At 42.8% G+C, this 22,362-nt stretch overlaps 1 protein-coding gene across 1 annotated transcript in view; it reads left to right on the forward strand.

Annotated features, from left to right (window-relative positions):
- The first annotated feature begins 12,571 nt into the window (after nt 1–12,571).
- PLXDC2 (plexin domain containing 2) overlaps nt 12,572–22,362 on the forward strand; it is a 278,497-nt gene continuing 268,706 nt past the window's right edge. Inside the window, exon 1 of the mRNA XM_075746340.1 lies at nt 12,572–13,470. Within this exon, the coding sequence (XP_075602455.1) occupies nt 13,362–13,470 (109 nt within the window). The 5' untranslated portion in view covers nt 12,572–13,361. The remainder of the gene's footprint in view (nt 13,471–22,362) is intronic.

Here is a 22,362-nt window from a genome sequence, read left to right on the forward strand (position 1 = left end):
GAGGGGGGATCTGCTTTCCTGGTGGCTTGCAAAAAAGACAGTGACAAAACAGGATCTGAGCCCAGGTCTTCTGAATGACAAGCTTGTGCTGTAACTTCCGGCTCTGTGTGCTTCCTCTCCTACTAAGAAGTCACGTCTGCTTAAGAACTTTGATAAATCAGGATAACAAGACCACTTGTAACTATATCTCTTTCTGCTGATCTTAGGGAACATACTTACCCTTACCTTCCCATGTATGAGCTATGCTGTCTTTCAATTACAATTGCATCACATTTTGCAGGTGCTAGAAAAACTGAATGTTTGTACTGGAAAAACATGTTTTCTAGAGTTGCAGGTAGAAAGTAAGACAAGGGAAATTTATATAGGTAAGTGGAAAGTAAGACAATATATACACACCAAAGCTTTTTAAAATTCAACTTTGAAGCTTGGAAAATAGCCGCCATTTTAGAAAGAAAAAGAAAATGTCAACAATATTTTCTTATTTTGTTGTAATTTGAAAAAGTCAAACAGATTTAATGTCTCGAAAATGCAGTTTAGCAGATGGGAAAAAGAAGGGAAAAGCAGCATGTTAGAAGAGCTTCCTCTCTGAAAAATCAGTATCTGTGCACAAACAACAGCTGTCAAAAAGCAGGAAAGGGACTTAAAAACATCACATCCATGCTTCCATGTGTCATTTCTACAGAGTGCCTTTAATTTTCTTACCTTTTAGCATGTGACTCCTGAAATAAGAGTCTGCTTTGAACGGGTCTGTCCAGACACACAGTGAACTCCACCCAAGAGGGTCAATAAGTGGAAAAGCAAACTAGACAGGAATAATCATTTGGCAAACTTGGACTATAGTTACTTACATGGAGGAACTCTACTGAAGAAAATGAAAAAAAAAAAGTAAGACAGAAGGTTATAAGCACTGTATTTCCACATAACCAAGACAGAAGAACCTGTCTTTAAGCTCTTGCCAAGAGCTGGTACTAGCTAGCCACTGTGAAATACTAACATTAAAAACAACCAACCAAACAAAACCTCACAAAAACCCTTGTTGATAATGTAACGACCCTCTGGAATACCACATACTCATACGCTAAATAAAACTTGCCCCAAGTCCAAATCAGAAAGAATTAACTCCCAACTTTCTCGCTACCAGAGAAGCCTGGTCTCACATTTTCCAGCAGGCAGAGGTGGAAACCCCTCGCCCCACTTCTTCCCTCTCAAATTAGTTTTGCAAAAATCTCCACGTTGTAGTCATGATAGCTGATAATTACATTTCAGCTGATTGTTATCCAGCAAAAGTAAAGGTAACGTAACATGCTAGACTTAGCTCAGTATTTTCATGAAAACATAAATGATGTGGTTTTGAAGGCTGGATAGCATTAAGGAAATGGTTGTTTTCTAATTGTTACCTGCATCATTACGTGTAGATGTGGTCCTTAGGGACATGGTTTAGTGGTGGACTTGCCAGTGCTAGGTTAACGGTTGGACTTGATGATCTTAAAGGTCTTTCCAACCTAAATGATTCTATGATTCTATAGCCAGCCTTTCCCTTGCTGAAAGACTACGGGCAAGTCTGTAACTCATTCAGGGTGGGGGTGCAGGGGGAGGAGGCGCGTTCTGGAGAAGGGCTGTGAAGTCCAGCCATGTACTTCCACAGTATTCCAGATCCTCAAATAGTCTGAACTGACATAACTCTCTTGGACGTCCAAGTATTTCAGTTCACACGAGCTGAAGATCTTATTCTGATATTTTAACCAGATAACAACTTTTGCCTGGCTATTATTTTATACACACGGACTCAGTTGTCTTAACTTGGCTAAATTACCTTAGCAGCGTTGAAACAGCAGTGCTATGTGACTGGTGCTGACCAAGAACCTCTCCCTTTGGTCCTGCACATTTAATTCCCATTCAGATCAATCTAACTGACCTTACAAGGAATGTAGATAAATGAGGAATGTTAGACTTCTTCCATTTGTGTTTCAAAGACTGAAAAAACCATATTAGCTAAATGAACTGGTATGAGTAACAGTTAGTGTTGAACAAAATACTGGAAAAAAAATAATGCAGATATATCCCAAACTTTACAAATTTAATTTAAAAAAAAAAAAAAGTAGTATGCTTTGAAAAACATTTGGGCTGAACTACTCTACTGTCAAACCTCTAAAAACCAATTCACTTCAAAGATTTACAATCTATCATTTAAGTATGTTTGACGTAGACTTATTTGCACAGTCTACAGTTTATAACTTTCTTGCTTCAAAGCACCATTATTCATGAGCAAAAAAAGAAATAGATAAGGGAAGATGCAAAGAAAAAAATAAAGGAGGAAGGAAATGGATGACGGATTATAAAGCAGAGAAGTTTCTTTTTCAGAACAGAGTTTGACTTGTGACACTGACTTACCTGCATCTTTGAGGTATGTTCCATAACATGTGGAAGTTTATAGCTGTCAAAACACTTACTAAGATTAATTTAAGATAAAATCCTCAGATTGTGCGCAAAGGTATTAGCTGTGTAGACTTCTTATTACTGAAAGAAACATAACAGACTTGTTTCTTTTGCATCATTTGCTTCCTTGATATTATTAAACAGCTACTTGTTGCCAACACAACAGCGTGGGTTGAGGAGAAACTGTGAGTTATGACTTCATGAGTTAAACAGACTTCAGTTGACATTTTCATGTGTCATCTGTCCCTAAAAATTCACAAACTGCTTCCAGACTTAATAGAATTTAACTTCCTTTTCCTTTTGCTTGCTAGGATTCAAACACTGCCAGTTTAAGATGATACTTTCTATTTTCATTTTAAAAGCCTTTTATTTTACAATCTGCATATGCACGGTCTGTCTTCTGCATGCAATATTCATTCTGCACTACAAATAAAAGGACCTAATTCTTCTTGATGTTAGTAGAGCAACTTTGGTTGCAGCTGGGCAACTCAGATCAGACTTCATGGTGAAGCATAAAACTGAGAGGTCATAATCTCAGAAAATTCTTATACTTATTGAGTGTATTTATATCACTTGTATGTTTTTAGTACCCACTTATTTTTGGAAATCCACTTTGAATTGGTGACATGACCATACTGGCAACCTTTTCAAAGATTTATTTCTTCAGCATTATGTGAATGAAATAGATGCAATAAACTGAAATTGTAACAAAGCATTAAAATACATCCAGAAGTGGTGTACTTCGTCCCCAAAAAATGAGAACTTCCATTGATTTAATGAGACTTCACTTAGTGGTATCATACAAATACTAATGTGAAATTGTTTTAAAATTGTTCAAAATTGATGTTGGGAGAAAGAGAAGTTGACAAAGTCCACAAAACATTTCTGAATCAAGCTGAAGACCACACTTTTACAACAGTAACCTCAATTTTTTTTGCATGAGCTGGTACTTTGACCTGGACAATTGGCTACGTAACAAGAATAAAGTATACCATAACACGGGTTTTCCTGAAGATGTCAGCTGCTCACTTTTGCCACAGGTAAGAACAGTTTGCATTTACTCAGAGCTTTGTTTTAAAATTTGGCTGTTGGAGGTAACATTCAGACACAATTTGGCATGGAACTAGATTCATTTTCTGCAATTCCCAAACTTTTCTGAGTTCTCAGGCACCTGAAGGGCTTGTCTGCAATACCAGCTTGTTTGGGTTCCCACAGGGAGAAGAACTTCTGATTTATCAGAAGTTCCTGAGCTTATTTTAAGTATCACAACAGAGTAACAAGAAAATCAGAAGCTTTATTCTACCAAAAGGAAAAGGTTTAGGTTCTTAATTACAGAAAGGCAAACCAGTTAATGTAGTCCTGAATCACATTACCTGTAAACTTCCATACCTCCTCCAGTGACTTGGCTGATATGAGGCAGACCTGGCATGTTTGCATCTCCTGTTTTCATGGCTGGCTTGTCTTGGAGAACCTTTAAAATGTGTATCTATTTTGAAGATGCTGCTTAAGCTGGAATCTCTTTTCAGATCTCTTTTCCTAAGTTTGTTATCTTTCAAGACTACACTAAGATAGCTCTTCATCAGTTACGACTGCGATAACTTACTTTTCTCTTCCCCTGTGGCAATACAGTGCATAAAGTAAATGCAGCAAAGTTGGACATTTCCTGGGCTTATCTCTGGGATTTAACGTGTTCTTCAATTAGCATTAATTAAATAGCCTTTCTGCAAGTGTTAATGTTTTCAAGACTCTTAAATGAGAAATATTAGCCATAAATGCATATTATTAAACTCCTTAATCTCTAGGTCCATGCTAAAGTCTACATGGGGACCATATGTGACTTAGCACATCTGTCAGATTTATTACTGTTAATAAAAGTGGAGGTTTTATCTGGAACCACATTATCGTCCTCCATCCTTCAATAGTATTAGATGCTTGCAGTACCATGAAACAAAGCAATGTAAATAGGGTCATCCTGGGGTAAACATGTTAAGTGCGTTGAATTGCTGCAGTTGACTTTAAAAGACGATGTAATCATCCCTTTCCACTGTCTAGACACTTGAAAGGGTTGTCAGGACTACAGCTACAGCTTACCAAGCATGTGCTTTTGCTCCACAGGGAGAGCTAAATCTTTGAGATCAAAGTCCCACGACAAACACTTAGCTAGGGTGGATTTCTGACATGAAAAATCATCAAGTAAGTGCTACCCTTCACTGGACTCTTGCTTGCCATTTCTCTCATTAGGCACACAGCCAGCCTCCATAGTGTATGTGGAAGCCGCAGAGAATTACATCTGGATGTTTATGTATGGGCTAAAGTGTTCAAGGGTAGATTGGACCAACATGCAGGGGCAAATCACAGGGAAACCTTACTGTGGGGAGGAGTGGAAACTGCCGGAGCAGGACTTACTGCTTGGGACAAGCCCATTGCCTGGCAGATGGATATACCTACCTTTGGAGAAATGATTTGTGTGCTTCTGAGAGATACGAACCACTACAGAAACCTTTTCAATCTGCCATATCCAAGTAGAAACCACTTCAAAACAAGATAAAAGGAGACATTCATCTGCTTTAGCCTCCAACTGCTCCTGGAGAGTTCTCCCCTTCTTGAAGACTTCCCTGGCAACAGAAGTATTGCCACAGTGACTGGAAGGAAGAAAAATCGCTAGGTTATACTCTTTGAAGGTATATCCCCTCCTTAGGCCTGCTATCAGCACAAGTCACAGTGGCATTTTGCAAACATGCTGTGCATGCCTACACTCTCAATGTTTATCCTGCATTTTGAGATGCTCCATCAGAGCACAGGGGAAATATGCTAAGGTGAAATCTAAGACAACACAGCTTCTAAGTAAATGTGTATTTCTGTTTTCTTTGTAGCCAGATCAGATCTGTACTGAAGGTGACTTAATTCAGTTCGATAGAACCAGTATTAAAAAAAAATACCTCTGGCAAACTCCATTCTCTGCCCACACAGGCTGTGGCCTCTGTGACTGGTTTAACTGGCCAGGTCCCTGCTTGCCCACCTTGGCATGGTCCTGGTATGCCCATGGTGGGGATGCAGGCTGCTGGCAGGCTTCTGAAGCACGTTTCAGGGTATGCACATGTGAATACCTATGTGAGGTTCTGATGGGGTAATCATGTGGAAAGCACATGCAGAGGTCATATGAGCAGAGTAACTGGAGATCAGAGAGGACCCAGGAACAGGACTACCTTGCAGTTGAAAATTCATTCTCTTCTCTCTGGAATTGAGAAAGCCTCTTCCAAAATGTTCCATGTTAATTTGGGCCTTTAAAAACTCCTGTTTGTTTGTTAAAATAGTGCAGAGGAAAAGAATATGGACCTAAGCCTAAACTTAGTCTTTTGCTAGACTGTGCTAGCTAGTGAGGTTTGCAGATTATTTTGTTGGTTAATGAAGACTCTTCAAAACTGCTGCTTGCAAGCAAGCAAATTCCTCTCAACAGCTTTGCAGGAAGAGGTATGAGTGGATACGCAAGAGTGATACAGGGGAGAAAACACGGAGCCCTAATACAGTAAAATGCTAATACAGCAAAATGCTATACTCTTTCAGGAAAGAGCACATACTGTCTAATGGGACTATTGTGCTTTTTTAACCTATGTAAATATCACATTGGTATATATATATTGGTCCAGAACAAAAGCAGGACTTGCATGTTTAATAAAGGGGGGGCAGGGTGAAAGGCTGCAGAAAGAGGAAAGGTCAACATAAACCAAAGTTTGTACTGTTGAGACACAGATGAGAACAGGGAGTTCAACACAGGATCCTGGAGTTCAGATAGTAGCTCAACTCTAGAGAGGATCAGGAGGATGGAGAATTGAGCTGAAGGGAAAAAGGGTTGAACACATATGAGGAGGTAAAAACCTGAGCAGAAGGATAAAGATGTCTCTTCCCTGTTGCATGACCCAATGCAGCACAATCGCTGGTTTGTGGCTCATCAGATATGGCATCTGTGCCTGGAGACATCAGTCCGTACAGTAGGGAAGAAGCCAAAGTTCTGTACCACATAGTCCCCACATTGTAAAGGAGCCAGCTGTTCAACAGTATTATTTCTTCCAAGTGTTATATTGAAGAAAAAACAGTGTATATGAGCTGCACCCTAAACATGTTGCACAGCTGATGTCCATAAGGGACCAAGCTGTGGCAATCCAAGCAGCAGAGGTCTTCCTGGCGACAAACTGCTAGAGCAGCCCGTGGTGTGGTTCCATCAGCAAGTAAGGAAAAGGCAAATGGGCAATGAGCAGATGGATATGCAGTGGATCGTTGTGCTGCTGTGGCTAGTGCACAGAAATGTGCTAGTTGTTTGCACGACTTAACTCCCAAATTTTTGCTACTGGTTGCAGCTGCCCCCACCCCCACCCTACCCCCACAACTATAATTACCACCAGGTATTGACCCTCCACAGAAGGTCTGTGCCACAGCTACTCCTGTGTCAGTTGTCTCAACCAAGCACTTGTTAAGATCATTCTAGCATTAAAGTTTGCCCAGGCTTGCTGACCTAAAATCTAATCCCAACCCAATTACTTTTTGTAACACCAGTCCTAACCCTTGTCTGGCTTCCCCTGTGTGTCCAGCAGCAGATTTTGTTCTTTGGTCTCGACTGATTAAAAAAAGTTAACTCTCCTCACAACTGTATAAGCCATAGTAATTACTCAGGCTCTCCTACCAGCTCCAGATCATAAGTAAGAAAGGCCTTAGTGTGGAATTGTTTGGTGTAGTTCTGCAGATCCTAAGAAAAGTTGCTTTCTTGGAAAATGTGGCTACTGAAAAGCTATATTTGAAACTTATTGGATTTTAATTTTTAGCTGAAAATTTTTGTTGTATTTAAAAACTTCCCTCAGCTTTATGTAAATTAACAACTTCAGCGAGTACTGATACCAACATAGCCACCAAGAAATGTGTCCGTTCTGAATACCATCCTATGCTGTGCCCCACTGCCTTGGCCGAATGAGACTAATGGATTGCTCTGGACCCATTCCTCGCTTTAGCCCATCCCACCTTCCCTGTGGCCATCCATGATAAAAGGCCTGGGTGCTGTACACGTAGAGTTCATCACACAAAAGTTTTTGTCCATATATGTATTCAGGTTTCCATCACAGCAAATGAGAAATGGCACTGGCAAAATTGCTTTTTTTCTTCTTTCAATTCTATTTCCATGCTCACTTGCTCTTCTGTGCCATCCCTTAGCTTCTTTCAGTTCTCCTCTGGCTTTAACTTAGTCTGCTGACCAGTGCTATTCTGAAATACGAACTCTGTTAAACTTGGCCCTGTCACAAGCAGTCAGGGAGCCTTCTGGTTCTTCTTCCATTCCTGGGTCCCATAGCTATCAGTGTACTGGACACATGTCGAACAAGGGTCACAACCACAGCCTTTGCTGGAGTTGCAAGGGTGGGATGTGGGACTTGGAACTCCTGGGCCCTGTTTTGGGCTTTGCTGTCTTGTGGTTTTCAAAGTTGAGTAACGTCCTCAGAGCTCCCAATCACAAGCAGGCAAAGGCATTGTTTGGTGCAGCGTTGCTGGTGCCTGCGTCAGTGCTGTTGCAAAGGCAGATTCATTGAAAGAATATGTTTGAAGCATCTCTAGTTCAAATAACTGAACTCTAGCCGGAACTTTTTGGTTTCTCATTTTGAAAGGATGTTCCATTTCAAAAACTATTCCATTCTTTTAACATCATTACAGAGCTTAAATAGGAATCAAAACTGGTTTGGATTAAACTTTTTGTTTAACCTCAAGCTTTATTATTTTTTCATGCTGCTTTGCTTGCTGAAATGTTTCTCTTTAATTTTCCCCTCCTCAAATTGCCAGTGAACCACTTTATCACTACATGAGAGATATAATGAGACTGAGTTCCAGTTTCCACATCACAAAGTGTCTTCCACATCATGAATCTGAACTATCTCTTCACCCCCACAGAATCTCTCCCCAACCATAGATTGAGGTATAGGCGTAAGGCAGTACACGTGGGAGGTTTGTCACGCTGCTGTCCTAGAGATAAGCAGAAAGCTTCACTGAACAAAGCTGCACTAGCATTAACCACACAGCCCTTAGAGCCGCATATTCTAATTAATCACAATTACGCAAACTCATGCATTTGCATATAGCACTGCATGGAGTTACAGGGAATTTGGCAGATGCCTATTGGATGTGACTCAGCCAGGAATGGAACCTCAGCACTTGCCCCAGGAAATCAAGCGGACTGGGGAGACTCAGGCTCTCCCAGCCACAGGAACAGGAGGAGAAATGAAGGGTCATTTAAGAGTTGGTGCCACTTCTCTGGAAAGTTACTGTATTTCTCTATTTAATAAGGAAGCTATCTCTCTTCTTCATAGTTGACATCTGAGTTTTTCATGGCCCTTTAGTGATTCAGCTAAAATGCAGTGCTCCCCCTTTGGCAGAGTCAAAGGCAGCTGCCAGCTGGGCAGCACTCTAAATTCACAGCTCTAACAGCTCGCTTTGACAATACTAAACCTAATGCCTCAGCCAAATTCCCAATAGCAATACTATTCACCTTCCTGAGCCCTAATCAGCTATCAGCAAAGCTCCAAAGGGAGGGAGGTGAATCTCAGAGGCAAACTCACTCCAGGGCATTAAAGTCTATGTACAGCTTCAATCTGTGATACTTACAACGTCAAGCTGCAGACTACTTGCCCCGTAAGGGTCACATACTCAATTTTGTCCCTGTAGGGACTAATCCTGGCAGATCAAGTATTATTTATGGTTCTAAAATTATCTATATCTTTTTCTCTCTGCAGCTGGGAAAGTAGGTAATTTTTAGACATTGCCGAGTTACAGAAGAAGATATTGCTGGTTGTAGTCTGTTTATTAATACGCAGGCACAATCCTCTGCAGAACAACAGCAAGTGCAAGTTCACTAAACAGAAAAAACTCACTTTGGTTTGTTCCTGGAAGAGAACACAGAGGTATTCTCTCCACTCACATGGATACTGAAATTACCTATCAGTTTCTTTTTCCCAAATGAAGCAGAGATCCTCCCCTGATTTCTGAAATTCAAGTATCCTTCCAGGCTAGCACTGAATGCTTACAGGAGCGCAGTAAAGGGGTGCCTCACCTGTACCTATGAGAGCAAAATAGATAAAAGCATTTTAAAAAAAGAATGAGCAAATAAATGTTTAAAACTCCGCTTTTCACAATCAGATGCAGTAAGTCCAGAAGACATGTAGGTTGAAAAGACTGTTGATACAAAAAGAAAAAAGAAAAAAAAAAGCAAGCAGCAGATTTTTAAATGAGTGTATGAATGAGAGTGAGCACTTGCAAGCAGTATGACAGGGGAATACAATGAACAGGGAGAATCTTCCCACCCTTCTGTCCTGAATGATTGATGTTATAATCAGGGGTGCTGGAGCTACTCAAGAAGAGAAAAATATAAGGCCATATTCCTGACTGGTGAAAATGAAAGCGTTCACATTGATTTGTATGAAGCTACTGCTGTTTACGCCACTGCAAGATACATCCCTAAGAGAGGTGAGATAATGTGCAAGGATGGCGAAGATAAAAGCACGTAAGAGAAATGAAAACTTATCACAGGCACTGTGTTCCAAGTAAACACAGCTCATAACCTCAGGAAGCCTTCAAGAAGTTGTTCTTTCAGTTTTACTTGTGCTTTATAAATAACAATGAACACATACACTTCTCTGTTATGAATGCCTCTCCAGTAATGACATGTTGTCATTAATCATTATAGGATTCATTATTAGCTTTCATCTGAGGGTTGTGGGGTTTTTTTAGTGCAATAAAACGTTTTGCCTGTGCTTTCACACACTATTATACTAAGGTATAGCTATGTCCTGATTATCTGTGTTAATATAAGAGGGACAATGAATACAGCCTTCCTTGGAGAGCATGGTTTGATTTTTACCATGGAGCACAACAGGTGCTGAATGCAGTGACTGTATGCTAACCTCCCAGTGTGCACACTGCAAAACTGTCACACAACTGCATAGGCCATTGCAATTTAGGACTGTGGGACTTAGTATATTGCTGGTACTGTTATCTGCAACTGCATGCTTCAAAGGACTATTGATAAACCTTTCCTTTCATCAGCTGTCGTGGTTTGCCACGCAAAACCAACACATTAGCATACAAAGTTTTTGTAGACCATCTATGAAGAATATAAATCTGACACCATGAATCTCTATAAAATTGAGAAGCAGACAGCAAATCAAAGAAAATTCGAGTTGCCCTCATTTAGGCTTTTTTATATTATACATAGGAGGCTTGAAGGATATATTATTATTTATTTTAGCAACATGTAAACTTTTTTTCTCAAATCATTCAAGTCTTTCATATTTTAAGATTTACTATAACTTTTGTAATATGCTAATTTATGATTTAAAAGTACAAAAGCAGATGAAAACAGATTTTGAAAGTTCTCTTACTGTTCTTATTTTCATCTAACGATACTGCTGACAAACAGCCGACAGAGAAAGAGGCAGTCCTTTTTTAAGATTACCTCCCTACCCTTTCCAGTAAAGGCCAAAAGCTCAATAGCCCTTTCAGCAACTCCAGCAAAACTTGGGGAAAATTGGGTAATCCAACCAAGTGGCAACGAAAAAAAGTGGTATTCAAACTGCATGAAGAAACCTTCCTCTCCCATTTTGTTTAAGAAACAGCAATAGCTTTAGCAATAACTTGACCAAATCTGCACAAAAATCTGTGGCATAATCCAGATCACGCTCCCCAAATTCCCACAGATTTCAGTGAGGTCAGGATTTCATTCCTGCTATTACTTAGCATAAGATCTTCCGTATCATCTTCTCTTAGGAAAAAATTATGCAGATACTCAGACTGCTTTTTTGTTGTTGTTCAAGGGGATGTGCTTGGACTAGAAGAGCCCACTGTAAACTCAAATGGATAAACCTTACTGGTATTAGCCTCCACTATCCTATTTGAATATATGTTGAAAAGATTTTGCAAATTTCTGCTTATACTTCAAATATATGTCTTATAACCACAAGTGTTCTGCTTTGATTTACACATAAGCACATCAAAGATTAAAGAGCAAGACAATTACAATGGAGCTGATGAATTCTTAATCTCAGAAACAGTGGTAAATTAAGGGAAAACACAGCCTCGTTACTGGTTGCTTTTTTGTGATTAAGTATTAGTTATCTGCTATGTTTGACATTCTGTAGCCCTATTTATTTGATTAATTTAATTGTCGTCCTAATTAATTTAATTATTTTGTAGCAAGGGTTGAGAGGCTGATGCATTCATGGTTCTCTACATGAAGTTCAACTGATTACCAGCGCCACAGTTTGCTGAACTGGTAAAAAGCTGCCGCCAGGCCCCCGGTGCCCCTTTCGCTTGTCTGGACTTGACTGATGTGCCCTCTGCTAGTTCCTGTCTCCGCGCCGTTGTTCACAGATTAATGTAGGGGACGGGATTATTCACGGTGCGTTAAATTAAGCATATAGATCAATTTATTTTTTGTTCAGCAGAGAGCCCCCAGTCCTTGCACTTTTGAAGTGATGAGCGTGCATAAGCAACTCTTCGATTTGCAAAGAGAAAAATAAAAGGGGAAGGGGGGTGAGGGGGAGTGTGGAGGGAGGCTGGTTTTCCCGGAAGCACAGGGAAAATGGGGGGGGGGGGGAGAGAAGAGGGATTTAGGGGTTACTTTAGTTTGTCACTCCGCGAAAGGGACGCATCTTCACAGGGCAACTTTTAAACAAGCAGGCGACGGCGGGCTGTGCTCGCTCCGTCCCGCGGAGCGGCGGGGCGCCAGTCGGGCCGCAGGACAATGCGCACCCTCCGCCATCCTCTCCCCACGCACACGCCGTGCCGCTCCGCGGCCGCGCAGGGGGTGAGCATCGCCCCCAGCCTCCCGCCGTGCACCGTAGGTTCCCGGCGCTCCGGGGCAGCGAGCCGCTCCGCACGGGGAGCCGCGCTGTAGCCGGGTGCCCGGGGAGGCAGCGCCCCCCGGAACCTCCATGAGGCTCGCTGCCGCGGCAGAGCGGCAGCCCGCGGAGCGGAGCGCGGCTGCCGAAACGCTTCACCGCCACCAGTCGCGGGAGAGACGGTGCAGCCCCGGCGCCTGCGCCCCACCGCGCTCCTGCGGAGCGGGGGCGGGGGGCAGAGCGAGAGGGTCGGCCGGGACCCGGCCCCAGGCGAGCCCCCCTCCTCCGCCCGCCCTTGCGCAGCGGGCGGCGGCGACAACGCGGGCGCGCACGGCGGTGGAGGACGCGTTGTGGGCCGGGGGGGAGCGCCCGCCCCCCGCGGCTGTCCTCGGCCCCGCACTATCACCGCCGGCTGCCGATACCGCCCCGAAAGAGAAGCAGAACTTGTGCGTCTCCGCCTGCCTCCCCGCCGCCCGCACATCCTCTCCCCCGGCGCATCCGCCCGCCCTCCGGGTCCTGCTCCCCCCGGGGGTCGGGGCCGGCCCGTCAACTCCGGCTGGAGGATTTCACCGCTCGTTTCCCTTGGAGGGGTTTTGTCGGCAGCGGTGTACCGCGGGGAGGCTCCGTCCCTAAGGCACCCTGCCTCACCCTGCGGGGGAAGGGAGCTGGGTGGGGGCAAGCCAGGAAGGGAGGATCTCAGTGGCTCTCCTAAAATCTATCAGCAGGCTGCGAGGAGGGAAGAGTTTGGCACTTCGCAGGCGACGCTGGGCGTATTTTCCCCAGCGGTGATGCCGCTGGACTGAGAGTGACGCGGCCGTGCAAGTTGGGGGTACGGAGTCTGCCCCCGCTTCGCCGCCCCCCAGACTCGGTCCAGCGCCTTCAGCCCCAGTGGCTCGTCCCTGTCGCCCCGCTAAATGAGAGCTGGTCCGTGGACGGGGCGACTCGGCGCCTGGTAGGGCTGCTCTCCGCCACCCCCCCCCCCCACCGCCCGGACTTCCCACCCCGAGGAGGAGCGGCGCGCACCCCGCACCCCAGAGTTGTCTCGGCAGGCTCCGTGCTATGGCGAGGCTGCGGAGAAGCAAACTAGCCGCTGGATTTTTATTACTTTTCCAGTGCCTGAGCGAGCGCTGCCAGCTCGCCGGCGGGGAGACGCCGAGGCAGAGCCGCGGTAAGCGAGGCCGGTACCTGCCGAGCGGGGCCGGCCCGGGCAGCGCCGTGGAGCCCGGGGCAGCGCGGTCGGGCCGAGGCGATGGGAGAGACGGGAGCGGGGGGCCGGGCCGGGGCGTCTTGCCGCAGCACCGGCGCGGGGTGGGCTCCGCCGGCAACTCCGCCGGACGCGTACCCGGAGAGGGCAAACGCCGTTTGGGGGTTGGCTCCCCTTGCTTCCGAGGGAGGCCCGGAGTAGCCGCGGTCCCGGCTTCTCACCCTTCCTTCCCTCGGTTTCTCCAGAAAGAGCTCTCCGTTACTTCGGTTTTGTTTTTTTTTTGTTTTTTATTTTAATGAGAATTCAGGACTTTCCACCTTTAATAAATCTGCCCCGCGATCACCGGGAGCCGGTGCTGTTCCCCTCCCCAGCCCCCTCGCGGGGTCCCCGGAGCCTCCTTCCCAGCCACGTACGAGTCGCTCCCGAAGGCGAAGGGCTCCACTCAAGCTCCGGGAAGGGAGGGACGGAGACACCGGCGCCCCCGGGAGCCCGAGGCAGCGGGGAACGACGGGCCGGGGCGCCACGGCAACCTCCCCCCGCCCGCCCGCCCGCCCGCGGCGGGGCCCCGCTGCTCTCCCGGCAGCGAGCCGCGGAAGGGAAGGCAAAGTTTCCCTGCAGATCCTGCTTGGGAGAGCTAGCGGGCACTCTCCTCCCCCGCGGAAGTCAGTAGCTTGCAGCCTTCCCTGGAAACCGGGCGTTGAGAGAAGGAGCAAGATCATGGAAGAAGCCCCACAGGGTTGTGGGACCTGTTCATTAGGAGCGAGAGGCTCGCTCTGTTGGCTAAGTTTGTTTGTGATAGTGTTAGGGTCCTCTTGTCAGTCCTTCTCTGAGACACCTGTTAATGCATGACAACACAGCACCTGTAGTGCTTTCTCTCGGGCCACCGTTTCCCACAGCGTGGGGTTCCCTTTTGATCACTAAAGCCTTCTGTGTCCCGCATTCCTGTGCTGTGGAGGGGAAAGCCGCAAAAGGAAAGCTTGGTGCGTTTCTGGATAGATGTTTAAGGAACACGTGAGGAAAGAGGTGGGTTTTGTGTGTCAGGGGACCTTGCTGCAGCTGCTTCTAGCTTATAGATATTTTCAAAAGCTGTGCCTTTATATTCGAAATACCAGCCAGATTATTATCAGATGAAACATGTCCACTGGCTTCCCTGGTGCAATACAACTGCCCCTTCTTCCTTTTCTAAAAGACTTGATACAAATGCGAAGAGTTTTGTGGTCACAGCGTAACTGACCCGAACAAGAGAGACTGTGGAGTTACTTGAAATGTCCGGTGAGATAATGTGCCAGACAGAGCAGGGATTTTCCCAGGCAGGGGCCTACCACTGGGTTTGGGAATTGCTAAATGACAAGGTAGCTCAGCAGGTTGCTGGGGCTCACATGTCACTTGGGGCCAAAGGGAAAAACCAGGAGGAGATTTTCATGTACTGCTGCAAAATTCATGCTGCTGCTCTCAGGGCCGTAGGCAACAAATGTTGGTATTTGTTAATGTTAGTTACAAGGAAAAATAAAGTGTGGTGGTGAGATTAGAAAAAGAAAATTACCGTGTTGTGTGGCAGTGGACTGGGCTCAAAAAGTTTATTAATCTTCCAGCCATTGTATCTGGAAAAGAGAATCAGTGCTGACTAAATGAAATATAATTTATCAGTGGGCAGATAATCACTGCACATCACCGATTTAGGCTATTAGGTTGTAATAGTCATCAGTGTCTGCATCAGAAGGTGCTAAATAGAAGATATACCAACAGCTTGCTTAGCCATAAATAATTTATTAATGTCTTGTGTCTTCCTGGATGTGATATGAAGTATCAAGGAGTTTATAATCAGGCAAATATTATTTTGATCTTTAATACATTCTGAAGAAAACATACCCAGCAATGGTGTTCTTCAACTAGTAAGATGGACAATCTGATGCCAGTTTTGACAGCTAGAAGTTTATAACCTTGGCATCTTTTCCTTCCCTCTTGGTTAAAAAGTCTGTACTATGACAGCAATAATTAAATGTCATTAACATAATCAGAGTTGTATTTAACATGTTTTCATCATTCTTGTTTGTTTGTTTGTTTGTTTTTAATACTGCTCTTCATGGAAAAAATGCAGTGAGGGACTGTGTCTAATCAGTAAGGAGAGGATAATTATTATGTAAAGCCAGGGAAATTCAACTTTAGGCTCTGTGAGTCAAAATTAAAAGTGCTGTTCCAAAGTTTTACTCTAGTATCTACTGTATACCTCAGCTCAGATAAAACCTTTTAAGAATTAAAGTAAAAAAATAAATCTTTGAAGTAGCTGCAAATTCTTAAAGGGAGGTTGTTTTGACATATTCTTTGAATACTCAGTAGCACAACACCTTATTGAAACTGAATGAAATAACAGTCTCAAGAAATGCAAACGTTTAGTATGCCCTGGTAGAGCTGGAGCCAGGAGAGGATTTCCGAGGATGCGATGATTCCAACAGAGATGGAAAAAAATGCACAGGCATTTTTTGCCAGCTCCTCAGAATTACTTTGCTGGCTAAAATCAGATCGGATCAATTCAAGTCAAATCACTTTCTAGGCATGCCGGAACTTGTCTGGCTGCCTCTAGGTGTTTTTAAAATCCAGGGGTTTGTGACCAAGGTGTGAGCCTGCGAGGCTGCGCTGGCAGGAGCGGGGCTGTCCCCGCTAGAGGGCACAGCGGCAGCCCCGCAGGATGCGGCTCTTCTCCAGGAGCGCTCCGTCCATCCATCCGTCCATCCATCCTTCCATCCATCCGTCCATCCGTCCATCCGTCCATCCATCCATCCACCCATCCCTCCCCGTGCCTGGTCAGAGCCTCATTTTTTGCTGACAAATATGCTATAAATCAAAGATGAAGGTTCTTAAACATAAGATTTATCTGCATGCGTGTTTTACAGTAACCAAACTGAATACAATATGAATTTAGTGAACTGAAGCAAATGGTTTTTTGAAAGCTCACACAACAATTAAGGCTCCCAGTTGTTTCAGTGAGGGCTCACTGCTTATTGAAGTGTTGCCACAAGAAGCCTTGAAAACGTTACATTCTTTTGCAAACACCATCAGTCAGAATTAGGAGGCTGTTATTGTAATTTTTCTTCTGTCAAAGCATATTCCAGAATCCTGGTATAATTTATATTCATTGGACTGCTGCTGTCTCCAGGCATCAGCATTCGGAGAGGGGTAGAATTATTTTTATGGGATAAACTACTATTAGAGAGTGTTTATCTAGCATTTATCTACTGCTGGAGTAGTCACATTTTCTGTATTGCCTGAGCTTTACTCTGTTTAAAAAAAATAAACCACTGAAACCAAACTTTCATCATTACACATTAGGACCTTCAGCTTTTATCTTAGAAGTATCAAAAGAAATACAATATTAGACAACATGTATATCAGGTATTTTTTTCTCTTTGCATTCAAAATTTACATATTTTTTTTTGTGTACATGATATGTAAATGGGGTCAATCAGGTTAGAGAATCCCAGTGACATTTGAGAGTAAATCCTATTTACATATCGTATGTATTTTACTAAGAATTCCCTCTAAAGTAGTCATCTTTTTTTAACTTTCATCCTGGTTCTTCCTTTTATTTTTCGTGCTTTTTCTCATTGTCATTTCCTCTGAAAGTGTGGTTTGAAATGTTGCTAGTAAATAGTGGGTAAATTAAGACTGTGATAAGGTTCACTTAAATATTAAATTCAGTTTCATAGGAACTCATTTCCATAAATTTAGAGTAAGATCAATACTCATAGTTCATTAAAGGTTTAAAAATCCCTTGCGGAAAACAGTGTTTTTGTTTGGCTGTAAATATTCCTCTTCAGAGTTTACATCCTCACACAGGCACTTAAAACCCAGCAACCGCTTCACTCAGACGCTAGGTTTTGTCTGACACTGAACTTGGAGTTGATGATAAATAACAGTGAAACTAGCTCTTTACACTGTAAACAAGTGTAGAAAATGAGGAAAAAGGTCTTCATAGTTTGAAAAGTTCTTTTGTCCTGGGCAACAATTTATGAGCAACACCTACAGGCCATTTAGAGCAAAATGCTGGGACAACATCTACTGCCTTGCTGAATACCAGATTCCTCTAAAAAAATTTGCTGCTCAGTAGGGCTGTTTCCTTTGGGGGAAGAGACTCCTGAGACCGTGAAGGAGATAGATGTGAAATTCATTATGTCAGGTGATGAGAGAGACCCACTGAGGAAAATAGTCACAGACGTATGGTGAGTTAGCATTATCATTAAGGACTTTTTGGCACATTTTTGGTGGAGCAGTGCTGCAGGTCCCCACACCTGCACAGACCTCAGGAGATGGAGGTTTGCACCTGATTCTCGTGTTTCCTGCAGGAGTACTGTGCAGTGATGCCCAGAAAGTTGCTTTGCTTTGAATTATGCGAAAGACATAATTCAGCACAAGAAACATGCTCAGTTGAATCCTACTGTTTTTTTTTTTCCACAAAGGAGATAAAAAAACTATTATTAAAAGAAACAAAAATAAAAGCATGACTTGACTCTCTTTTTGATAAAAGTCACGGTGATTTCATTGGACTGTCTGAAGTACTGAGCAGTTCTGCTGCTGGTAACCTTGAAAGCACTGGCAAAAAGAAAGCTCTATAGCAGCCCCAGTTGGAAAACTTATCGAGGCCACAGTTTCTTAGACTTAGAACACAGCTGGGTTACTGCTGTGAGTGTATTTTGAATTCCGGGTGTGGTTCATGCTTCCTAAGAAAAATGAATACCAAAGGAATTTGAGAAGGCAGTAGTTAAGGTAAGTGTGTGCTGGGGGCTCTCTACAGAGTGAACAACAGGTAATTTGATGGGAGCATTTCTCATCCAGTACAAGGAAATGTTGCAATTTTGCCAGCAGTGTGAAATTATATCCAACTATTAGGTTTGATGAGGGCTGAGCTGGGATTATTAATGTGGTGCAATTGGCAGATGTCATATTTACTGAACTGGAGAATTGCATAATCACAGCAGGAACTGGAAGAACCCAGGAGATTACTTTCCACCGAGAAGTATGCAGAGAAGCCACGATAAGTGCACGTGGGTTTTGTTTTTGTTTGTGACTTCAGACAAATGAGTGTAAAACATTTGAGGTAATGTTTGTGAGTGCTGGATGCTGTGTCTCATCATGGAACACTTCCTCCACTTCCTCCTCTTTTCTTTTCCCTCATCCAACTAATAAACATAGCTTCAATTAGCACTCTTTGCCCTCAACATTGAGCAATCAGTTGTGCTAAGTGTCCTTGTAAATTCTGGGTTTGAAGGAGCTTGTGTAACATTTTCATCTCCCTTGGTGAAAAGGCAGGGCGTAGGAGTGTGCTTTCAAGTTGGATTTGACCCAACCTTTTTCTCTTCTCAAACAGGCAAATGGAGCAGGTTCTTAGGCCAGATCCAGGGTCAGGCTTGACACTTGAGTTGAACACACGGTTTTAAAAGTAGCAAACATCTTGATGGGATGATACATCAAGAGGAATGTAAGGATTAATATGAAGATAGATACAAGACAAGACATCACAAGAGTGATGCATCTGCTCTACTCAACAGTGGTAAGATCCCAAGAAGAATATTCCCTCCAGTTTCAAGCACTGCACTTTAGGAAATATGTGGGCTAAATGAGGAGTGTCATATGAAGAAAAAATGAAAGTACGCTGCTATAGAGAATAAAACCAAGAGGTAACATGGTAACAATCTTCAAGTGTGTAAAAGGCTTCCACACACTTGAAGGGAAAAACTTGTCCTCAAGAAGTAATGACTTAAATTGCAGCAAGGCAGACTTCTAAATGTTAAGGCTAGGAGAGCAGATTATCTCTGAGTAGTCTTCATCGCTGAAACAGTTTAGATAAACATATGTCCAAAATGTCATTCCGTCCTGAAAGGCAGCTGTTCCTGCCTTGGAACAAATGGCTGGACAATGTGACCTTTCAAGGTCTCACCCAGCTATCTTGAATCATCCTCTGTGGGTAGCTTTAAGTACGCAAGGGTTGATCTTAAACTCAGCAGCTAGATAAAGCACAAGCATGGATTCAAGTGCTCTCTTAGCTTGAGGCCTCTTCCTCTCATTTGTCAATGATGTATATGGTGATTTTAACATACACTTTCGCTGGCTCCAGACAAGGTAACGACATTTAAAATGCTGCTTTAGTTAGAGTTCTTATGTCATGAAATAAAGCTTTTAAAATCAGATTTTATTCTTACTTGGTTTAGAACTTTTATCTTTTAATATGAACACTACCTAGGTTCCATTATAAGCAGATAACTATTTTTTAAGATATTCTCATAGTGATTTTTTGACTTTAGGCCAGCATCACTTATCCCATGCCACTTTATTAAGTAAAAAATCCTTGACTTGAATAGGGAGAGTCCCACAAATGGAATATATAAACCTTTCCATTTAATAATGTCTCTGATAATGTTTCAAGTATATGTTGTTTCACAGTTGATGCTAGGAGCTCTGATCCTTTTCTTTATAGATGTAATTGAACTGTGTCAAAGGGCTGCTTATGTTACAGGGATGCAGTGCCATTTATAGCTTTTACTGCAGCTTTCCTTAACTACTGTGGTTAGTAAGGCAGATTCTGTTGGAAGTCTCATCTGCATTTGTTAGCAGAATAGGATGTGGTGGTTATCCAGTAATAAGCACTTTGAGCTGTATTTAACTTTTTCTTCTATTCACGCATTACCTTTTTTTCTTTCCCCTTTGGTCATAATGTGGATCCTGCAAAAATGAAATGGGCAGTACTGCATCTGGGCTGAATATTTCCAGCTTTTCTCTTCACCAGAGTTGTTAGTAGGCTGATTGTAAAAGGCAAGTGTTTTCTGAAGGGTGAAGTGTTAAAGAGAAGGGAGTTCATCACTATGCAGGCTCTTCTTTTGATGAGTCAGCAGTTGAACTAAAAATCCATTGGAAAATGCTGTCTTGGCCCCCATAGAGAACTGGGAGCCAGCACGAGTCTTTATTAATATAGTTGCTCCGTGATATTCTCCAGCTGCATGTTTCTGCATTCCTCTGTGTGTGTTTGTGCCTCTCCTTTTGAATTTGCGAGCCAGCCAGTATGTATTTGCAATTCAACCTCAGTCACCCTGAGATACAAACCCAAAGCCCTCTGTCAGGAAGCCTTTCCTGGCAGGAGTGGTTTCAGAGTTCCTAGGCTCTTTTCTCCCATCCTTCATCTCCTCGTTGCCCTTCGTGCCTGCTTCGGAGATTATTTCCTCCCCCTTGCACTGTTTCAGTAGTTTATGTGGCCATGCTCTAGGTCAGATGGATCAGACCTGCTCTGTCAAGTGAGATTTAAAAAAGACAGACAGACAGGAAAGATCACATTTTGGAAGGGGTAGGGAAGGTGAGAATAAAGTTACGAGGAGAATAAATGTTGTATTTCTAAAGCTCTTTAGTATTTTAAATCCTCTTAGAACAACATGAAAATGCTGGAAAAGTAGAAAACCTGACTTCTCTTTAATACTACCAAGTGTTACGTAGGCTTAGTCAAAAAATGTTCAAAGAAACAACTAGTTGAAATGGGAAAATTATGTCAAAGTTGACATACTCTTGTCAACTGGGAAGTGTCAAAACAAGTAATTTTGAGTTTCTTATTTTGATGATGATAAAATGTCCCATTTTGAATTTTTCATTTTGACTTTTAGATTAAAATTGTTATATTAGGATGTATAAGCATAATTGAGAAGCACTTTGTTTTGGAGTTTGTGTGTGTGTGTATATATATCATCTCATATCCTACAGCAAACATTGACTTTACTTCTAATCAGAACAAGATAAAAATTTTGACTTACGGTGACAAATTAACTTTCTAGTCATCTCTGATTGAGACTTACTGTTGTTGAGAATTTGACTACGTACTGTACGGCCTATAAGGACAGACCATTTTATCTTGTGGAAACCTTACTTTTATGAGATGACAAGAAAGGGGGGGGATGGCTTAAAAAAGCAGTTGTCTTGATCATCCAGTTAGTTGTTGTTTTTTACTTTATAGCGTATTTCTCATTCAGGTTGCTTCTTGGTTAATATGATATTCATGAGACAACTAAATTAAAAGAGAGCACATTTTCCAGATTGCAGCTGCTGTAAAGATAATAGATTTATGGTTTATTTGCATTGAAGGCATTTATGGACTAGAAGCTTAGCATTTGGTGTATTGCAGAAACCTGACCTCAATATCAACACAATTTATTACTGGTTCCTATTTAAACATATATATACTGATCTAAGTTGTAGTCTCAAAGAAAATGGATAGGGTGAATCACCATTATAGATTATCATCAGTTCTGGTTTCCATTTACTTTTTATTACATCTGTTATTCATGTTCTTTAAAATAGTTTTTATGAATAAAGTATATGTAATGCAATGCTTTTTAGTTAAGTCTTGCATAATTTTCATAATAAATAATTGAAATGTATAGTTGTATGCTGTGGAAGTACACAGCTTTTTGTGTTTACATTCAACCACAGAAAACCAAAGGGATCTATCCCCTATTAAACATCAAGCTAAGCAAAAACATAATTGCTTCCAGTTTTGCTAATGTTAATGTACTTACCCTTCCCAAACCTTCTCATTTCACTTCTAATACTGCAAACTGTTGGAGGCATTTCCATCTTTCCCATGCACAGTAAAGTAATAATAGTAAGTTGTCCTAACAATTTCTTTCCTAGGACTGCATAGCTGCAAGGGACCACCTAGGTCATCAAGTCTTTCCCTGGGATGAGAAGCTCTTGTGTCACGGATGTCTGTTCCACATGCCCCATGCACCGCAGGCCATCAGTAACGCTCTTCCCCATAACAATCTGCGGGCACGTGCTAAAATAGCAGCAGCCACAAGTATAATGTGCCACAGAAGATAACGA

Source organism: Balearica regulorum, chromosome 2 (genome assembly GCF_011004875.1).
Source record: "Balearica regulorum gibbericeps isolate bBalReg1 chromosome 2, bBalReg1.pri, whole genome shotgun sequence".
Lineage (NCBI taxonomy): Eukaryota > Metazoa > Chordata > Aves > Gruiformes > Gruidae > Balearica > Balearica regulorum.